This window comes from Ctenopharyngodon idella, chromosome 7 (genome assembly GCF_019924925.1).
Source record: "Ctenopharyngodon idella isolate HZGC_01 chromosome 7, HZGC01, whole genome shotgun sequence".
Classification (NCBI taxonomy): Eukaryota; Metazoa; Chordata; class Actinopteri; order Cypriniformes; family Xenocyprididae; genus Ctenopharyngodon; species Ctenopharyngodon idella.
Genome location: NC_067226.1, coordinates 4,691,357 through 4,708,708, shown reverse-complemented (window position 1 = coordinate 4,708,708; position 17,352 = coordinate 4,691,357). Strand labels below are relative to the sequence as shown.

Here is a 17,352-nt window from a genome sequence, read left to right as displayed (position 1 = left end):
CAAATTATATGTCAGTGCAAGTTGCTTTCAGTTAAAACAGCTCAAACATGCATTTTAGTCTGGAACTAGGCTTAAGCCTTGTTTGTGAAACCGGGGGATAGTGTTTTAATCACCACCACAGTGAATGAACAAGCATTGAACACGACCTTTCACCTAATAAGAGAAGTCCAAACACAAGCAAAATATCTTCACCCTTCACTATCTCCATGATGCAACATGTTTTGACATTATCTGGGTGTGCTACTGAGCATCGTCTAGCTGCAAGTGCAAGTTGCAGCTTATTTCTTTCGTGCTCAGATGAAAGCCCAAGTGTTCTCACGGGAGGAACTGCCTGTAAGATGACAGTCAGCGGATGATGAGTCCCCAAGTGTAGGTCGTATGAAAGGCCAGCTTTATCTCTTCAGATGACAGAATCACTGTGACAGCTTACCCAAAGCAGCAATGCCCCTACCTGTCACTCTCAGTTTTTAATTGACTTTCCGGTCCTGTGCAGCTTGTGTAAGTGGTGCCTAAATAACAGACTGGAAAGATTATTTGGCCTGTACATGTTTTTACTGTGACAACATGGGGATTCTACGGGCACTATATATATACTAAAAAAGCAGCATTTATTACACACTGTAGGTTCACAATTAAACACTTGTCAAAGTAAAGACGGTAAAGAACTGCCATTGAAAATCATTCATTTTTGAAGTGTGCTAAATTTACAAATTCACAGACCTGCACGGGTCATTCGTTATGAGGAAATCTTGAAGTTTCTACTTATACACTCCACTTCCAGCTTGGTTTATATGGTATTTAACTTGGCTTCGGAAAATTCCAGCACAGTTGAAAGAGAGGTCACAGATAGGAAAAAAAGCATTAAAACACAACTTGCATAACAAAGGCTAATTTTGTGTTTATTTATACAAGTTTGTCAGGTTTTGTTTCATTTTATCATAAGCACAAAAACTTATTAAAATTCAAAGTAAAGCAAAACTGATATTGTACTAAAAAACGTATATTGGAGTCAGCTTTTCACAATAGCACCATTTTTTCCTCAGAAATATTGCAGCTCAAGTTTCTGGATAATCTCTTTCCACTGAGATAAACTAGGGAAAGGGCCGTTATTATTGCAGAACTGCTATATGGCATTAAACCAACAGGAGTCATGAAGACAGACCTCCAAACCATCATAGAGGTAAACCCTGTCAATCATTGACACAATAGCTCTTCTCATATTGACAAGCACAATGTTCGGTTGGTTCCACAGTACACTTTTTCGACTAGTTATCAAAGATACAGGCTACACTATATCCTGATACCCTCATGTACGTTCTTGTTTGGTAACACACATGTGCTCATTCTTTGCTCTCCACGCCATGTGTTCTGTAACAGTACTCTTATCACTCAGGCTGGGTTCTGTGAAACTCTAGAGGACACGTTCAGAGAATTTAACAAGTCAATATCAGAGGTCAAAATTCCCTGTTGAAAACCTGATGGAATTTAAGATGGAGAACTTCTCTGACATTTGTGTTTCTTGGTAGTATCCCCTGACATGAGTGCATGTGTTCAAGAGCTCACGGGGGAAGTTTTACTGCTGTCTCCTGATGGCACATATGGCGTACGGCCGAGGCTGAAGGGTCATGCCCAGTTTTGGAGAGAGACTTGGAATAAAGCCTTCTGGGAACTGAAGGTGAAACCTCTGGAGCAATGTGGTGAAGAATAAGAACATCTCCAGTCTGGCCAACTGCTCTCCCAGACAGTGCCGCTTACCTAAAGACCATTGAAATAAATGGAGATCAGATGCATAAGAATGAAGAATAACGTGACAAGCTTTTAGATTTACTGATTTCCTAAACATTTACCTATTGAGAAGGGGAGAAATGCTTCATGCCGGACAAATTTGCCATTACAGTCAAGGAACCGCTCTGGGCAGAAGATGGATGGGTCGCTCCAGTACTTCTCGTCAAAGTGCACCGAGTACAAGTTAGTGATGACCATGGTACCCCTGGGGATAGTGTAGCCACGCACCACCGCGTCTTGAGACGTAGCGCGAAAGATGCCCAGTGGGACGACATTGCAAAGGCGCAGGACTTCATGCAGCACTGCCTCCACATATGGCATCCTCTGCTTGTCTTCAAGAGCAGGTGGTCTGCCATTCAGGATGCAATCGATCTCCATTTGGACCTTTTCTGCACAGAAAATACATAACGTGATTAGTGCAATGACATTAAAATGTTGTAAATGAGAAAAAATAACCACTGCTTCTTGGGCACCAACCAACCTTGTATCCTGGGATATAGAGCCATGTATAACATAGCCCAGCGCAGACAATTTGTGGTGGTCTCTGTGCCCGCAATGATAAGTTCTCCAACAGAGAAAATGAGATTGTCTTGAGAGAAAGATGTAGCTTTATCGGTGGCGCTCTGCTCCATTTCGTCCAAGTAGGCATCAATGTAATGTTGCGGCGACTGGGGAATCCTGCCCTGTGAGAAGCGCTTGATGATTTGCAGAAGGAAGTCGTACACCTTGTTGGCATTGCGGAACAGCTTTTGATGCTTCCCGAATGGCAGGTACTCCATCCAGGGGAAGGCGTTGTACAAGAAAGCCCAGCCACTGGCTGCCAGCTCCACATTCTCACTGAAGATCTCAATCATGTGCTGAAAATCACCATCATCATAGGTGAAACGCTGCCCGAAGATAATGAGGTTGGTGATGTTGGAGACGGCATTGGTAACGAGATGCTTAGGGTTAAAGGGCTTCCCCTGGTGCTGGTCAATGGCATCCAGAAAAAACAGGCACTCCTCAGAAATCCTCTCAAACATTCGCTGACCACTGCCAAAGTAGCGGAAGCAGTTCACAGCCAGTTTGTGGTGTTCAATCCAGCCTCGACCATATTTGCAGTTCAGAAGTCCTAGATGGTAAAATATGGTTTAAAAATGGAAATAAAGAAAGTTCATCTGATAAACTTTCTGTGTTTAACCAGAGACAAACAGTCATAGTCTCACGGGTTAAACACAGTTTACAAGAACTGCAATACTGATAATGTGATAACCTCATGTGTGACTGTCCGCTCTTCTCTAGCTATTGCCCCAACTCTGACATACATTACCATGCCAGAGCCTTTTCTCTGAATCACCCAAATGTTTAAAAAAGTAGTGCACTAAAAATGAAAAATCTTTTTATTCACTTCCCTTGTGTTGTTTTAAACCTGTATGCTGTTTTATTTCCTGCATAAAACAAATGGAGATTTTTTTTTCTTTCCCGAGTCAACATTTCATAGTGACCATGACTGTTAAGAACAAATAAAAGAATCAACTATAATACCATGACAGTCAATTGCTGCACAGATCATATCCACTGCTAATCTTGAACTGCAGCTTGTTATCATTATCGGTGATTGATGACTTATTTCGGTCTGTTTCTCACAGAAAGCTATCCTGTGGCTTCAGAAGACTTGGAATACAGTGTCTTCAAATACAAGTCTATGGTTTTATGGTGTTTTTCTGATTTTTTTAAAATCTTTTGTTTGTTCCATGGAAATAAAATTACTGCTTACAAGTTTACAAGGACATAAGGGGTATCACAATGTCAGAATTTTCACTACCTTTTACCTATCCAGATTTTTCGACAGTGATCTATTCTGGGAAAACATTCAAATAAATTATGCTATAAGGAACCACTTACCTCCCATTTTTGTCATCTTTTGAAATAAAGGGAGGGATGGACGGTCAGCAAAAACCTCACTTTGGTGATACAGGCACTCTTTAATGGCATCATAACCATTTAGAATAACAGTCGAGATTCCTCCCAGGTCTAGACTGAAAATCTGGATAATAAAAGGGCAATATTCATTAATCCACTCCTATGCCAAACATATTTCTACTAATGAACGGGGTATAATTAGAGGACTACGTTCACCCTCATGGATACGGTGAGGAAATGAATTAGGCATGCTGACTCAGCATGTCTTGGCCATTCTGCAAAACTGAGTGCTGCAGCACTCTGCCAAAAATGCAACGCTAAATGCAATACTCTTTTGTTCCTTTCAAACACCCCCGGCTACACTTCTCGCGACTCGGCGCGTCAAGACTAGAACGCTCCAATTCACTAACACGGACCAATCAGCTGTGAGCTCAACGAGGAACATCAGCAACAGTGAAATGAGTGTATAACTGTCGAACTTTAGGTTTATAATTTAAAAAAGCTGCATGTAACTGCATTTGCAAATAATCTATGCAATTACAGAAAATGTATTTTGCAACATGAACACAATAAGTAGCCTACATTGCATTGCATTTATTTTGACATAGTAGTAGTAGACACGGAAGTAGTTAAACACCTAATATAAAGTGGGACCATTATCATAATTATCATTCAATTTTATTATTATATATTACTTTATAATATATATCCGAAACATTACAATGCCGGTTTTAATGTAACAATCAGGAGATATTTAAATAATAACAAATACAATTCATAGCAATAAATAAATAAATAAATTCCAAAGGGACAGTGATAGTGTCTGGAGCAGCTCTGCAGCGCGTCAGAAAAAAAGAAACTCAACTCAAGGCGCATAGCGACGCGTCGCAAAGGACGCTTCCATTGTAGACAGCTTCATTGATTACATGACAGTGAGATGCACTGCAATATTATGCATAATTATTATTTATTGGCTTAAAATAACTTTTTTTTAAAGGAAAATCCATACAAACGACAACAAAAAATATTAGCAAAAACATTAAAAAGTAAAGCAGCAAACCTGACAAGTGTATAATGCATGTTACGTGATTATGTCCAAGTAAAGAAAAGAGAAATTGAGGACTGAGAGTGAAGTGTCGTCCGTACCTGTCCGTGGATATCACTCTGCCTCTTCATGTAGACGTGAGGCTCGGTGGCTAGGGACAGAATATTCCCTATCATGGGTAAAGGTGTCGGTCCAGGGGGAAACCCTCGGGGTCTCCGCTGCTTTAAGAGCTGGCGAATCACCAGAAAAATGAAGAGTGTAATGAACAAACTGCCCAAACATATGAGAGTTTGCTCCCAAGACAAAGAGAACAGAGATGTCAACCGTTTGATCGATACCATCTTAGATACAAACACTTTGGGATATTCTGTGCTTTCTGAAAAGTTTCTAGAGCTCCGTTCTCTGTCAGACAGTGTATTAGGAGATCATCTTGCACATGTTGCTCTATATCCCCCGCCTCTTAAAGGCTAAGATTGGCTGGCGGAAAGAGCGCTTTGGATTAACTTGCATTGTGTTTGATTAAACGGTGGTCAGAACTATTGATCGCGAGAATTCAGACCGATTTCTTTTCATTAGGGCAGACATCCAGAGGTACGTTTCCAAGCGGGATTTTCTTTGTAACTTGCAACATATAGGTGGCCACGCCCACCCATACAAACCAAAAAAGGACTTTGCAGTGGAAACTCTGCTCTTCTTTGAAACAGTGACTGATTCATCGAATCTTTTGAATCTGTTGTTCATTAAAAGACTCGTTCATTGATTCATTCAGTGTTCCTCTCTACGGTTACATCGTAGTAGCGCAAGTAAGTTAGGTTGTAACAGGCGAGCGTATTTTTGTATGTAATGTTTAAATAATTTCCTGAATCGATTCATTAAATAGCATTCGACGGAAAGAGATCTTATCCTGTTTTAGGTTTTGCGTGCCTACAAATCTACTTAATAATAATAATAATAATGATATTAATAATAAGCAATGTCCACACAAATTACAACACAGCAAGCCTAGGTCTATATTTTCCCTAAATTTTGCACTGGCTGAGCATTCTTATATATATTTTTTTAATTCAAGCTGTAGTAAAAATAAATAAATAAATAAATAATACAGCATTGTCTACGTAAATTAAGTTACCAATGTCATTTTTTACGCATTAATAATTCCGCAGATCTTCGTTCACGAATTAAGATATCAGTGAGGGTATGCACGTGACGTCACCGTCGACCGTTATGACTGCGGTTACGCCCACTGAGTGGCAAAAGCACTGGTTTTCAGCGTGAATGCCGCGAAAAACACACAAAACACATCCAAAACGGGAAAGAGCTTTGCAACTGACTGTACAAATAGCTTTGGCACAAAATCTGAGGTATATTTTTACAGACTGCTGAAAGCTACAGAAAAAAGAAAAAAGAAGCTAAAAGAAAAAAGAAAGCTACAGAGAAAAAGAAACATTTCTTTGCCATGTTTCTCCAGGCAAAGAAACATGTTTTGCAGTTATCTTTTTGTGTCAAAATGTTAAAATTAAATATTTACCATCTTATATTCTACATGATTGGGTGTTTTTAAATAAACACTGACAAAAACTATACAAGTTTTAGGGCTGGACGATATGACGAAATATATAACATTGATATAAGTGATCACTCCGATTTAGATCTACCTATACTGTATTTATATAAAGCTTTCACAGCTGATTTGCTTTATGTATTTCCCCGGCGTCGAAATCAGGCACATATAAATATCAGGAAACACGATTCCTGGCTGCATGCCAATATCCATGGATTAGGTTTCTTTGACATGACATAAGGAACACTTTCGAGCCCAACCTTTAGTGTAATTGTTTGTTTTACTCGCGTTTCCTCTATTAAATCCAGTCATCCAGCAAGTTCTTTTGCCACTCAGTCCAGTTGAGGGAGCGCGTTCCGGCGGGGAAGTGACGTCTATACCCTCAATTCCCAGAAATTCATTACGTTCACGAACGAAATGTCTAGTGCCGATCCGAGTCTCGTTCAGACTCGAAACATCTCGTTCAACGGAGGGGGCGTGTCCGTTTAGTAGTTCCATCCAATGAGATTCTTCTTCACAGTCCGTTCTCGAATGCTATTTGCTCGTGCTACAGTCAGTCAGTCTTTGACTACTAACGTTAATGCTTTGACAAAGTCAACGGTCCAGTTGTTTGTCGTTAGAATGCACACTAAACTGTTTAAACTATCTATATTTATATACTATAAATATATAAATGACCAACTTTGGAGACAGGAAATCAGTCACGTGCTTCAAAAGGCAGAGATTTGAAGTGAGTGAAACACGAGTCAATGTACTGAAGGGAACGTGAATGATTTGTTCAAAAACACTAAATCGTTCACGAATGAAATATCACTACTTTGAATTAAAAGAGTCACTTACCATAGATAATGTGAGTTTGGCCGAAGTTCCGAAGAATTCGACATTTTACGGAGAGTTTAAAATTTACGATAGTTTTAAAATAAATTAATAAGGTCCGCCCGGCCAAGAACATTTCTTCTTTTTTCATGATAAGTGAGAGAAACAGTGTTTTGCAAACCAAGTAAAACCAGTTTTCGGTTTAGACACGTTTGCACTGTCGGATTTGTGCTACAAACTTTGACCTTATGGTTTGAAACTCCCCGCCTCCAACCATGTCAGCATTTTTTTTCTGCTATTTTGAGTAAGACCTGCACGTTCGCAGCACGTTTATCAAGTCACCGTATACGCGTCTACAAGAGTACCCAGTTTAATTAATCAGCACATATTTTATGAATTGTTTTTGATCATTTTTATTATCCGTATGGTGTTGTGGGTGTATTACTGAAACAAAAGCATTATGCTTCTGAACCGCTGAACACATTCAAAAAGCATATAAATGGTTTAAAAAATATTATCAGGGGCTATACACCGCAAAATCTTTCATATTTAAAACTCAAATTGTCATAAATATTGTAATGTATTACTCAATTTAATTAGAAATTGTTTTCAAATTAATTGAAAAAACAACAACAAAAAACAGTTGAATTAAGACAGTACAAAACATTTCCATAGTGCACATCAATCACCAAATAAATTAACAAAAAAAATAAAATGAACAAATATATAAATAACTTATGTATATGTTATCAATAATCAGCACCTCAGGAAAAAAGCTAATAGTGCCTGCAGAATGGCATAACCCTTTTATCCTAATTGCAGCCTATAAAAATTGCATGAGCTTGTATTTATAAACTGTGTATAGTGGGAAAGGCTGTCTTGAGAAAATAATAGGTTTGAAAAGAAAAACATAACAGAAATCATACCAACCTCTGCATGTTATTTTTGTGTGTGTGAATGAAGTATCAGAGTGGTAACTATAGCAATCAAATTGGCTACTAATTTGATCATAAATCATCCTGGTTTTCTCAGTATTTGATTTTCCACATTGATGATGCTCCATTACATGGTGTCTTTGGGCCTTATTATCTATGAAGTTTACAACTGAGCCCTTCCATCGTTATTGATGGATAAATCCAGCAGGTCTCAGAGGATTCTGTTCAAAGACTGCAGTGTTTGTGATATATAACGAGGACATCTAGAACATTCAATATATCCTCCCATAAGAAACACTTCTTATTATGGATTTGGTATAGCAGAAGTAAAAGTCAGTCAACATAAATTAATCAATAAAGGAATTTGAGGCCTCAGAGGAGCAACGGCATATTATGAAAAGAAATCCTTTGCTGTGATTTTAGCAAAAGACGAAGCCAAAAATGTAATTAGTAATGGAGGGCGCCGTGTTTCAGAAATAGCTTTTTTCCTGCATATTGCATATTGCATTTTGCGCTGGCGTTGCACATACAGTAAGCAGTTTTGAATGGGCCCGGCTCATAACCATCAGAGGTGTCTCAGTCATTCTCTTTGTTAGTCCTCGGTGACTTGGTAGCGTGCCAATCCCAGTCAGATGATGCCACTGGTTGTTAATGTAGTCTAAATAAAAGGATGGTGTCTGATCAGTAAAGCACACAGACGAGATTATGATGAACTCTAACTCGCTAAGGAGGGTTGATTGATGAGCAACACTCAGTGATTAAATCTCATTTCCTTAATGTCTAAGGATGAACTGTGCTGGCTCCTCACTGACCATTTAGTGCTACTCATTGTCTCAGAGAGGGTTATGGATTGTGTTTAGTTTTCCTCTCAGAGTCATTACAAATAACACTTAATCCCTGCTCTGTTCCATCTGCAGGTGTTTAAACATCCACGCAGTCCAAAAAAAAGCTGTGTCGGATGTCTCCTGCGCCATGATATAACAGCTACCGTAACTGATGCCGTTCCTCAAATGAACTCATGACGAATGTCTCAAATAGGTGCATAGGCGGATGCAGCCCATGAGCAAACGCAATCCAAAAGGACATCGTCTGATTCGAAGCGAAATGATTATCTGTCTTCTGAAATAATTTACAGAAGGCCGGCTGGAGTGAGTGATGTTAAAGCATGACCAAATTTGAAAGGTTACAGTATTGACTCCGAAGTTTGATGCAGGAAAGGAAAACTCTCAACTTTGTTTGCTTACTCACTCAATGAACTATGGACATGGTAAGTCTCAGCAAATTGTTCCTCTAGCAAAAATGACCCTTCATTAGGCAGGAGTTCATCACGCGTGCAAATGTATTTTGCGTCCGTAGCGGGGGTCCCTGGTCCTGTCACGTTGCCCAGATTTACTGATTCCGTCATTGGCGCGGCTTTGGGTTCGATTGCACTAAAAGGCTCATCCAGACTAATGGGGTTCCTATGTGACGCAAACACTGTCTCTTAGTGGAAATGGTTTATTAGGCCTTAGCCAATAAAAAAGAGGAGTCAGATGATGCCTCAAGACAAAGAGTTCTGTAATTGGGACTGAGATAGAAGGCTTGTTATGGACGTAACCTCTTTGATTCTGACAAAGGGTCACATCATCACGGAAAACCAAATAAGGACAAGAGCAATGTTGCAATTGATCACACACATTATTACAGGATACACAGTGAAAGGGTATTTGAGTTTGTTTTCCGCTATCAACATTTGTCCTGCACGTAATTTAAAATGGATTTACGAAAATGTCACACATAATCCATTTGTTCCCCCCCCCGCCCTTTTTTCTTTAAGTATGTAGCCATAACAGTTTTGCGTATGTGCTTTACCCAAGGTTTTCTGAACAATTATCAAAAGTATAATTTTAGAAAATTATAATTGATGAATTAAGCAGGAACAGAAGTATACAAACTTATGTGTGTAATAGAGCCATATCACATATGCACACAGTGGTAAACAGACAGACAGACTGACAGAGACAGATAATAGATAGACAGATGATAGATAGATAGATAGATAGATAGATAGATAGATAGATAGACAGAGACAGACAGACATATAGATAGATAGATAGATAGATCACAACCAATAGTTTTGAATCCGAGACTTAGGTTGGCACTAAGAATCATCACAACGGAAAAAACAGATCATAGACTTTCTTTAAATAGTTCCCTTACATTTTTTTTTGTCAAACGATATTGAATTTTGCTGATCACTGGTGAATTTTTGTGAATGGAGCAGTTCGTGATTGAAGAATGACGTCATTAGTGTGACACACTCTTTATCATTTTCCAGAAGCCCGAGAACAATCTGATTGGTTGGATGAGGGAGCAGTAAGCTCTGGTTGGCTGTTGGAGAATCATTAAACACCCACACTGTCAATAGTGAGACCCACATGGTGGGTATATAGGCAGGTGTATTGTAGCTTAATGCAACAGACTCAAAATTTCATTCAAGTTGAAATATCCCCTCTATTTTGGGACGACTCTTTTCTATACTCTATCTATTGCACGAAGCTCAACATCTCAAGGTAAGTAACAACTATTTATGGCTTGACACATAATAGATGTGCCGGGCTTTTTATAAATCTCAATATACTGTACCATAGATGTGTGTAAATAAAATAAATAAAATGTTAGGGAGAGCTTAATGGTATATACATTACTCTTTGGCTCTGTAGTTGCACAGTAAGGCATGCTCGATGGATTTTTTTTTTTCAAGGAGAACTGGACGGCTCCTTAGACCTGGCGGTGGGTGCAGAGACAGCAGTTCATTACACTAATGCACAGGGTCCTGCTGGAAGGGAAATCACGAGACTAATATCTTTAATGCTGCAGTTATAGCATAACGCCTGACAGTAGGAGACGTCTGCACCAACCACACAAGCTCTGATTCTTCTGCAGCAAAAAGGAGAACGAGAATGTGTGGAGAACTTTGCAAATCTTATTATTCTAGTTTTTAAGCTCAGTCAAATGTTCCAGTGATAGTGTAAAGATAAGTTTAAGGGGAGTGCTAAAAGTTTAGGGTGCTAAAAATGCTTTTTCATCAGTGATGGCTTGGCCGTGACATTTTTTCGTCACTTTTGGTCTGTTCTTAAACTATCTAATGATGAAATGTTTCACTGCAGGGGACCATGGTTATGTTGAAGATCTCCGCTTTCCTTGTTGCCTACGCTCTGATTATTTGCCAGATGTACAGCTCTAATGCAGCTCCTGCCAGGTAAGCTTCTATAAGAAACATATTGTCATGTTGATAAATGCTTAAAGGGCAGTGTTTTTCCTTTGATAATTCCTCAAATGAGCTAAATATGTTTGTAAGTGAAATTGGTGCTTTGGTAAATTCATTCGGACGAAGCAAGAGAGCATATGTTTTCATTAGGGGTTGCGGCATCATGGACTATCAGTCTTCTGATTACATCAGATGAATCCCGGCCAAACCCACTTTGCTTACGACAGTATTGATCGGGCGATAAATCTTAACTTGGCAACTGGACAGCTTTTAAGTGCCATACTCTTAGCAGATTGTTTTGATTATGTTTAGGATTTGATGTAGCAAGCAAAAAGTGCTTTTATCATACAAACCATTTGTATAGTCCTCTAAGACATGATAATCACGAAGACATTGCGTTGCAGGCCTGCACTGGAATCATCACCAGATCGAACTACGCTTACCGACTACGAAGCGAGAAGATTGCTTCACGCAATTGTCAAAGAATTCATGCAGATGACCGCAGAGGACATGGAACAACAAGCTACTGAGGAAAACAGGTACAAATCCCATTGCGTGTATTTCTCGAATCATTCCAACGCAATCTGTTGAATAATTTAGCGAGTGTGAACTGATTTGTTTCTTTCGTATTCAAGAAAGTAAGCCCGCAATGCCTCCAACATGAGAGCAATACCTCCTTAATGTCAAGTGTACTTTTACTTGTTGTAAATGACAGGTATGTGATGAATTTCTGTACAGAAATGGGGAATTATTTTTCTATTAAGGCTGTAGAGTTCTCTGCCAGTTTATTCTCTGCATGAAACTTCATTTACCCGTCAGATTTATGAGAGATTGACCATTTGTAAATGCCTGTTTGCTCTTAATGCATGAAAACGAGTATATCAAACGGCATGGACGGAAGCATGATCTGAAAACATGTGAGGAAATGCCTGCATGATATGCTCAAGTAAATACATGAAAAGTGCAGTAGAAATGAATTACTGAAGCATGATATGTTTTACGATACCATAATGACAGCCGTGCGAGGAAGCATGTCAACATGCATCCTGTCATCATGTCTATCCTGTATGTGAACAAAACGAATGCCCTTGCATGTCTACGTGTCTATGAGTTTCTCTGCATGTGGTCTGTTTCCTCACAGCCTGGGTAGACCCGTGTCCAAGCGCTGCTCCAGCCTCAGCACTTGCGTGCTGGGGAAACTGTCCCAGGAGCTGCACAAACTGCAGACGTATCCACGCACCAATGTAGGAGCGGGTACACCGGGCAAGAAGCGCAGCCTGGAAGAGAGTGATGTGTTGGCTGGCTACGGAGAGGCGCTCAATCGTGTCTAATCGGCAGCGGCTGTAAACCCGTGCTTGGCCCTGATATGCGAGTGCATGTGGAAGTTTGCTTGCCTGATTGACTTGAAAGAACATTTTTTTCTACTTTTTTTGGCAGAGTAGCAAATCTCAGACAGACACTGTTCCACTAATTTCATATAGTCACTGGATCTATTTGGGTTATATAACTGATTCATAAAATCGGGGAGCTCTCATTGGTAGATAGGGTGTAACAACAAGCTTTTTTTAACCCACAGCAAAATTCCTGTCTTGTATGATTTGACTTTGTTCTTGATCTAATAAAGATATTTTTAGAAGGAGATCTTTTTTGCCTGTTGTTTGTTTAAAGCTCAGACATAAACAAGCATTTTTATTATTTGATAAATTGCATATAATCAGGCGTAAGTATCCATTTTAGGTAAGATATATTATTGCTGACATTTTCTTTTTTGTTAAATATATTTGATGCATAAATTATGTACATTTCCAATCAATTTCTAAAGTCTTTTAATATGTTGATTTATTTCTTCTAAATGAATATTTCACTTCCCATTCATTTTTTACCCCTTCAGTGTTACGACACAGAAGAGAGCCTGTAACACGGCCACATGTGTGACCCATCGCCTGGCAGATTTCCTGAGCCGCTCAGGGGGAATCGGAAGCAGCAAATTTGTCCCCACTAATGTGGGCTCCCAGGCGTTCGGCAGACGAAGGAGGCTCAGTCAGGAGTAGTCAACTTAATGGGTCTTCGTGAAATGGTACGTGAATAGTGTTCTGAACCCTCTCATGTCTTTTTAAGTGTCAGAGTCATCTCATTCATTTTATGTGAACCGCAATCAAGATAATTCTGTCATGACATGTTCCGTTTTATGTTAGATTGATGAATATGATTATATTTATGTTCATGTGAGAATATTTTAAGATTATGTGATCATACTGAAGCAGTACCTCCAATAACATATATACAGGTTAACATATAAAGGTTGTAGATGTAAAATAGCATTTTTTTAGTAAAAAAAAAAGAAAGAAAATTTTTCAGTTCATCTTCTCTCATATTATTATGCTCATATATGTGTGTGTGTGTGTGTGTGTGTGAGAGATATAAAAAAGAAACATTTTCAGAAGTGTACAATCAATAAGAAATATTTCTATTATTGCACCTTATTCTTTTTAAAATGAAAACACACCTTTATTTCCTAATTTTTCAGTTTCAACTTCTCTCATATTATAGTTATATTATGAATTTATGTTGCTGGTGTCATATACAATGATGATAACATCCTAAATAAATCTTTTGACAGGTCACCAATCTACACGTCCAGTCTTCTTTGATCGCTGTCAATAAAAGAGAAACCATCATGTCCTCATTATGAACCCTGGGAATGGAAACTCCTCACTTTCATCTGAATGGACTCCAGTTGATAGCACTGATCGTTTCCATCCAGCCAGACATTGTAACTGCTTATCTTTTTGGTTCTTCAACAAAGCAACATAAGTTTAAAAAAAGAAAAAGAAATGAGAAAGGGGTGATGATCAGTAACCATCATTTTTCTACTCATTTGGATCTGAGGAAAAGCATTGCTTCATTCTTTCCTCTCAGCAGAGAGCACATTCAATATGTACAGTCTGGTTTGGCCCATGTTCCTTTAATGTGTCTCAGCACATTACGGTATTTTGGGGATCATATTAAAGCAGTGCCTCATAAAAAGGCTTCCCTGAATATGGATGTGTCTTGTGCCTTGATGTAACACACTTTACATGCCGCTGTTGTACAGTATGTTTGAATTAAAGGAGGGAGGTACTACCACTGAATTACAAATTGTAACAATTGTGAATTTGAGCAAGATTAAAATGTATTTTAGATACATAAGGTTTGGGGTACTTGATTTATTGACTGACTGGTTGTTTTAGTAATTCGTCTGCATAGTCTTACACATGCCCCCTCATGTCATGCTCGATTTTGCATGTCTGATACAATAATCAGAATTAAATGATGAACACAAGATTCAACATTACCCTATGATTGTCCAGTTGTTCTGAATGCCAATTTAAATGGTCATAATCCAATGGAGCACTGAAATAGGTCCAACTGAAAGTGTCTAATTAAGCAATACAGTCTGTAAACTAATGCTAATGTAGCATAATTCATGAAAATCTAACAGAAATCAACTAGACAAAAATCTTGTCAAAAATTATAAATCTTACTTCTATATCTGAATAGTAGTAGTACTGCCTGTTTGAGTAAAAACGAAGACTTCGCATCATTGCATTGTGTTTTGTAACCCCAGAGACATGCTTTATTTATTCTTATTGGGTCTCTCTGTGCATATTACTGTGACAGCAGCCATTCTCTATAAACCCTTCTGGGAACTCTTCGTCATGATTCTGTTTTCTAGTGGCTAACTGTCATGCTGGTCTCCCAACAGTGACCACTCATGGGAACTTGTTTACAGTCAAATCAGTTTCCTAAAATAGAAGTAAAATGGCCTTTTTTGGTGTCATTTAAAGGGAACGCAGGGACCCGTTATGAATTGATCTTTATAATTACTGACGCCATTGAGGTCTTATGAAACAAACACGTCTCTTGGATCTTGTAAGCAGGAGTGACGTTTAAATAATGTATCTTACGCACAAAATACAGCGTCTCTTCCTGCATCTATTGGAGCGAATGAAACCTTTAATATATTTCATAATTTAAGCAATAACATTTTATGTGCTTCTAAATGTGAATAAAAGAGCACAATGTGAATGATTCATTTTCATTCATATAATCTCATAAATAGGGCTCATTCTAATCACCAAAACCACTCATCCAAGTTTCCCATCACAGCCTTCTCAACAATCCTGACGGCAAGTGCTTTCTTGTGTCCTCACACAGTTCAAATGGATCCCATCCAGTTAGATGCTTTGTTAATTAACCTCTATGCCCTTATAGTAGTAGTGAGTCATTTCATATTGCAGTGCCTCTGCTGCCCGGCCCATTCCTCTCTGCTAATAAGGAGAGATTGTAAGTTCTTGTGCCTCTGAGAGGCAGGGTCTCTTTGAGAGCCAGCCAGTCAATTAATCTTTATCTGCAAACTTTTACATTACATTACTCCTATCACCAGACAAATTTCATTGTAATTACATCTGACATATTTCACAATGCAAACAGAAGAGAAAATGCAACAATTGCAATAAAAGCTCCTAGCTTTGAATTAGATGTATCCTTTTTATTGCTTTAAGCAATGTTTTTTTTTTTTTTTTTTTTTTTTTTAATCAGCAATAAAAACAGATGGATAGTTATTTTTGGTATGTTTAAGTAAACAATAACAAATAAAAAAAAAAGCTCTGCAGTTATTTACTAATTGAGCTGCATAATTGAGTACGGAAGTGCGATGATTTCTCCACAGTAAGATGTCATTAAGTAAATGGATTACAAGTCTCCGGCGCTGTACATCCAACTTAAAAGAAATGGACTGATTTAAATGAAATACATCAACACATGGAGCTAAATAAAGCAGCTAGTGCTTTAGCGTCTATATGGCAGTCAGCCAGTCACTTCACCTATGACAAATACTGTTTAAACATGCTGGCTAAAATGCTAAGCAGTCTAAAATTGAAGGACTGCATTTCTAGAACGAAGCAGAAAAGAATCCTACACCATCAACTAGTCAGTTAATTACTATTTAATAGCATCTGTCAAAACAATTCGACATATATTATGTGACCTCCTCAAATAACAGGATAAACATCAACATATTATATGATAGCATGAAGTTTCTGTCTTTTCATTATAATTAATGGGGATTTTTTTAATTAGGTTTGACATTCATTGATTTATTTTTCTGTATATGTGATCTCAATTAAATCATTTTCATTAGGGAGAGCTGTGTGGGGCGGTTCTGTTTGTTGTCACATACTGGATGCGCTTTACTGTAAAAAGCAATTGCTTTGATTGAAGGCAAAGTGACGCACATCCGCTAATGAGATCAATGGCAGAATATAGAAAACATGATATTTACCAAGCCTCTCACCCTGAGTGGAACAAGAAAAGCCCAAAGGAAAAAAAAAAATCAATTCTTTCCACATCACTCTCTTGTGGACTCTGTTTATGGAAGATGAAATGGGCATTTTGGCCCCAAACCAGGTAAAAGATTGTTGTCTGCATTCTCATAGGAGATCCTATTCTATGTCGATCGAACAATACAAATTAATAGCCTGTTTCAAAATTAATAATCTGTTTCTGTACCCACTATGCTGACCTGACATCTTCACACCTGTGTTAGAACAATAAATGTGTGTTGCATGAAGACAAAACACAACTATTTACTTCACACAAATTAGCTTTTTCATTAATTACTTAATTTTTTTAAATTAAAATATTTATGATACTAATGATGAGTTGGACCAGATGGTGAATGCTTTTTTTGTTGCTCTTTACTAATTTTAATAAGTTTACTCTTGTTTTCAAATGTGGGAAATAGAAATAAGAACGAGTAGGTTTTACACAGATCCTGACCACAAACCGAAGGCAGCTAAATTTATTAATAAGACATAAAATACTCGGTTACATAAGCCAATCTGCACATTGTTTCTGGTTTCATTGCTTTCCTTGTGGTAAAGTTACGCATGGTTGAAACTGTCATGAAATCGGTGAACTGACGCCCACTTTCCTTCTCTTCGAAAACAGTTTGCATTCAATTATCAATAATCCGTGAAATTGAGGTTACATGGAGATGAATGAGCAAAGTGTAGAC

The 17,352-nt window shown here is 38.3% G+C and overlaps 2 protein-coding genes across 6 annotated transcripts in view; one reads left to right on the top strand and one right to left on the bottom strand.

Annotated features, from left to right (window-relative positions):
- Positions 1–878: 878 nt before the first annotated feature.
- The window catches only part of LOC127515288 (vitamin D 25-hydroxylase), a 140,395-nt gene continuing 123,921 nt past the window's right edge, over positions 879–17,352 (bottom strand). Inside the window, exons 1-6 of one of the 5 annotated variants that reach the window (XM_051898768.1) lie at positions 7,134–7,349; positions 4,834–4,962; positions 3,670–3,811; positions 2,267–2,896; positions 1,848–2,174; positions 879–1,755 (exon numbers count right to left, since the gene is read on the bottom strand). In XM_051898768.1, the coding sequence (XP_051754728.1) occupies positions 1,574–1,755; positions 1,848–2,174; positions 2,267–2,896; positions 3,670–3,811; positions 4,834–4,962; positions 7,134–7,136 (1,413 nt within the window). In that variant the 5' untranslated portion in view covers positions 7,137–7,349 and the 3' untranslated portion in view covers positions 879–1,573. Of the gene's footprint in view, positions 1,756–1,847; positions 2,175–2,266; positions 2,897–3,669; positions 3,812–4,833; positions 6,510–6,553; positions 7,064–7,133; positions 7,350–17,352 lie in introns of those variants that run through there. The other 4 variants (XM_051898770.1, XM_051898769.1, XM_051898767.1 and 1 more) reach the window with 4 other exon arrangements.
- calca (calcitonin/calcitonin-related polypeptide, alpha) lies at positions 10,440–12,933 on the top strand. The gene is made up of 4 exons (XM_051898772.1): positions 10,440–10,596; positions 11,194–11,285; positions 11,699–11,833; positions 12,436–12,933. The coding sequence occupies exons 2-4, from the start codon at positions 11,200–11,202 to the stop codon at positions 12,623–12,625; spliced, it is 411 nt and encodes a 136-aa protein (XP_051754732.1). The 5' UTR covers positions 10,440–10,596; positions 11,194–11,199; the 3' UTR covers positions 12,626–12,933.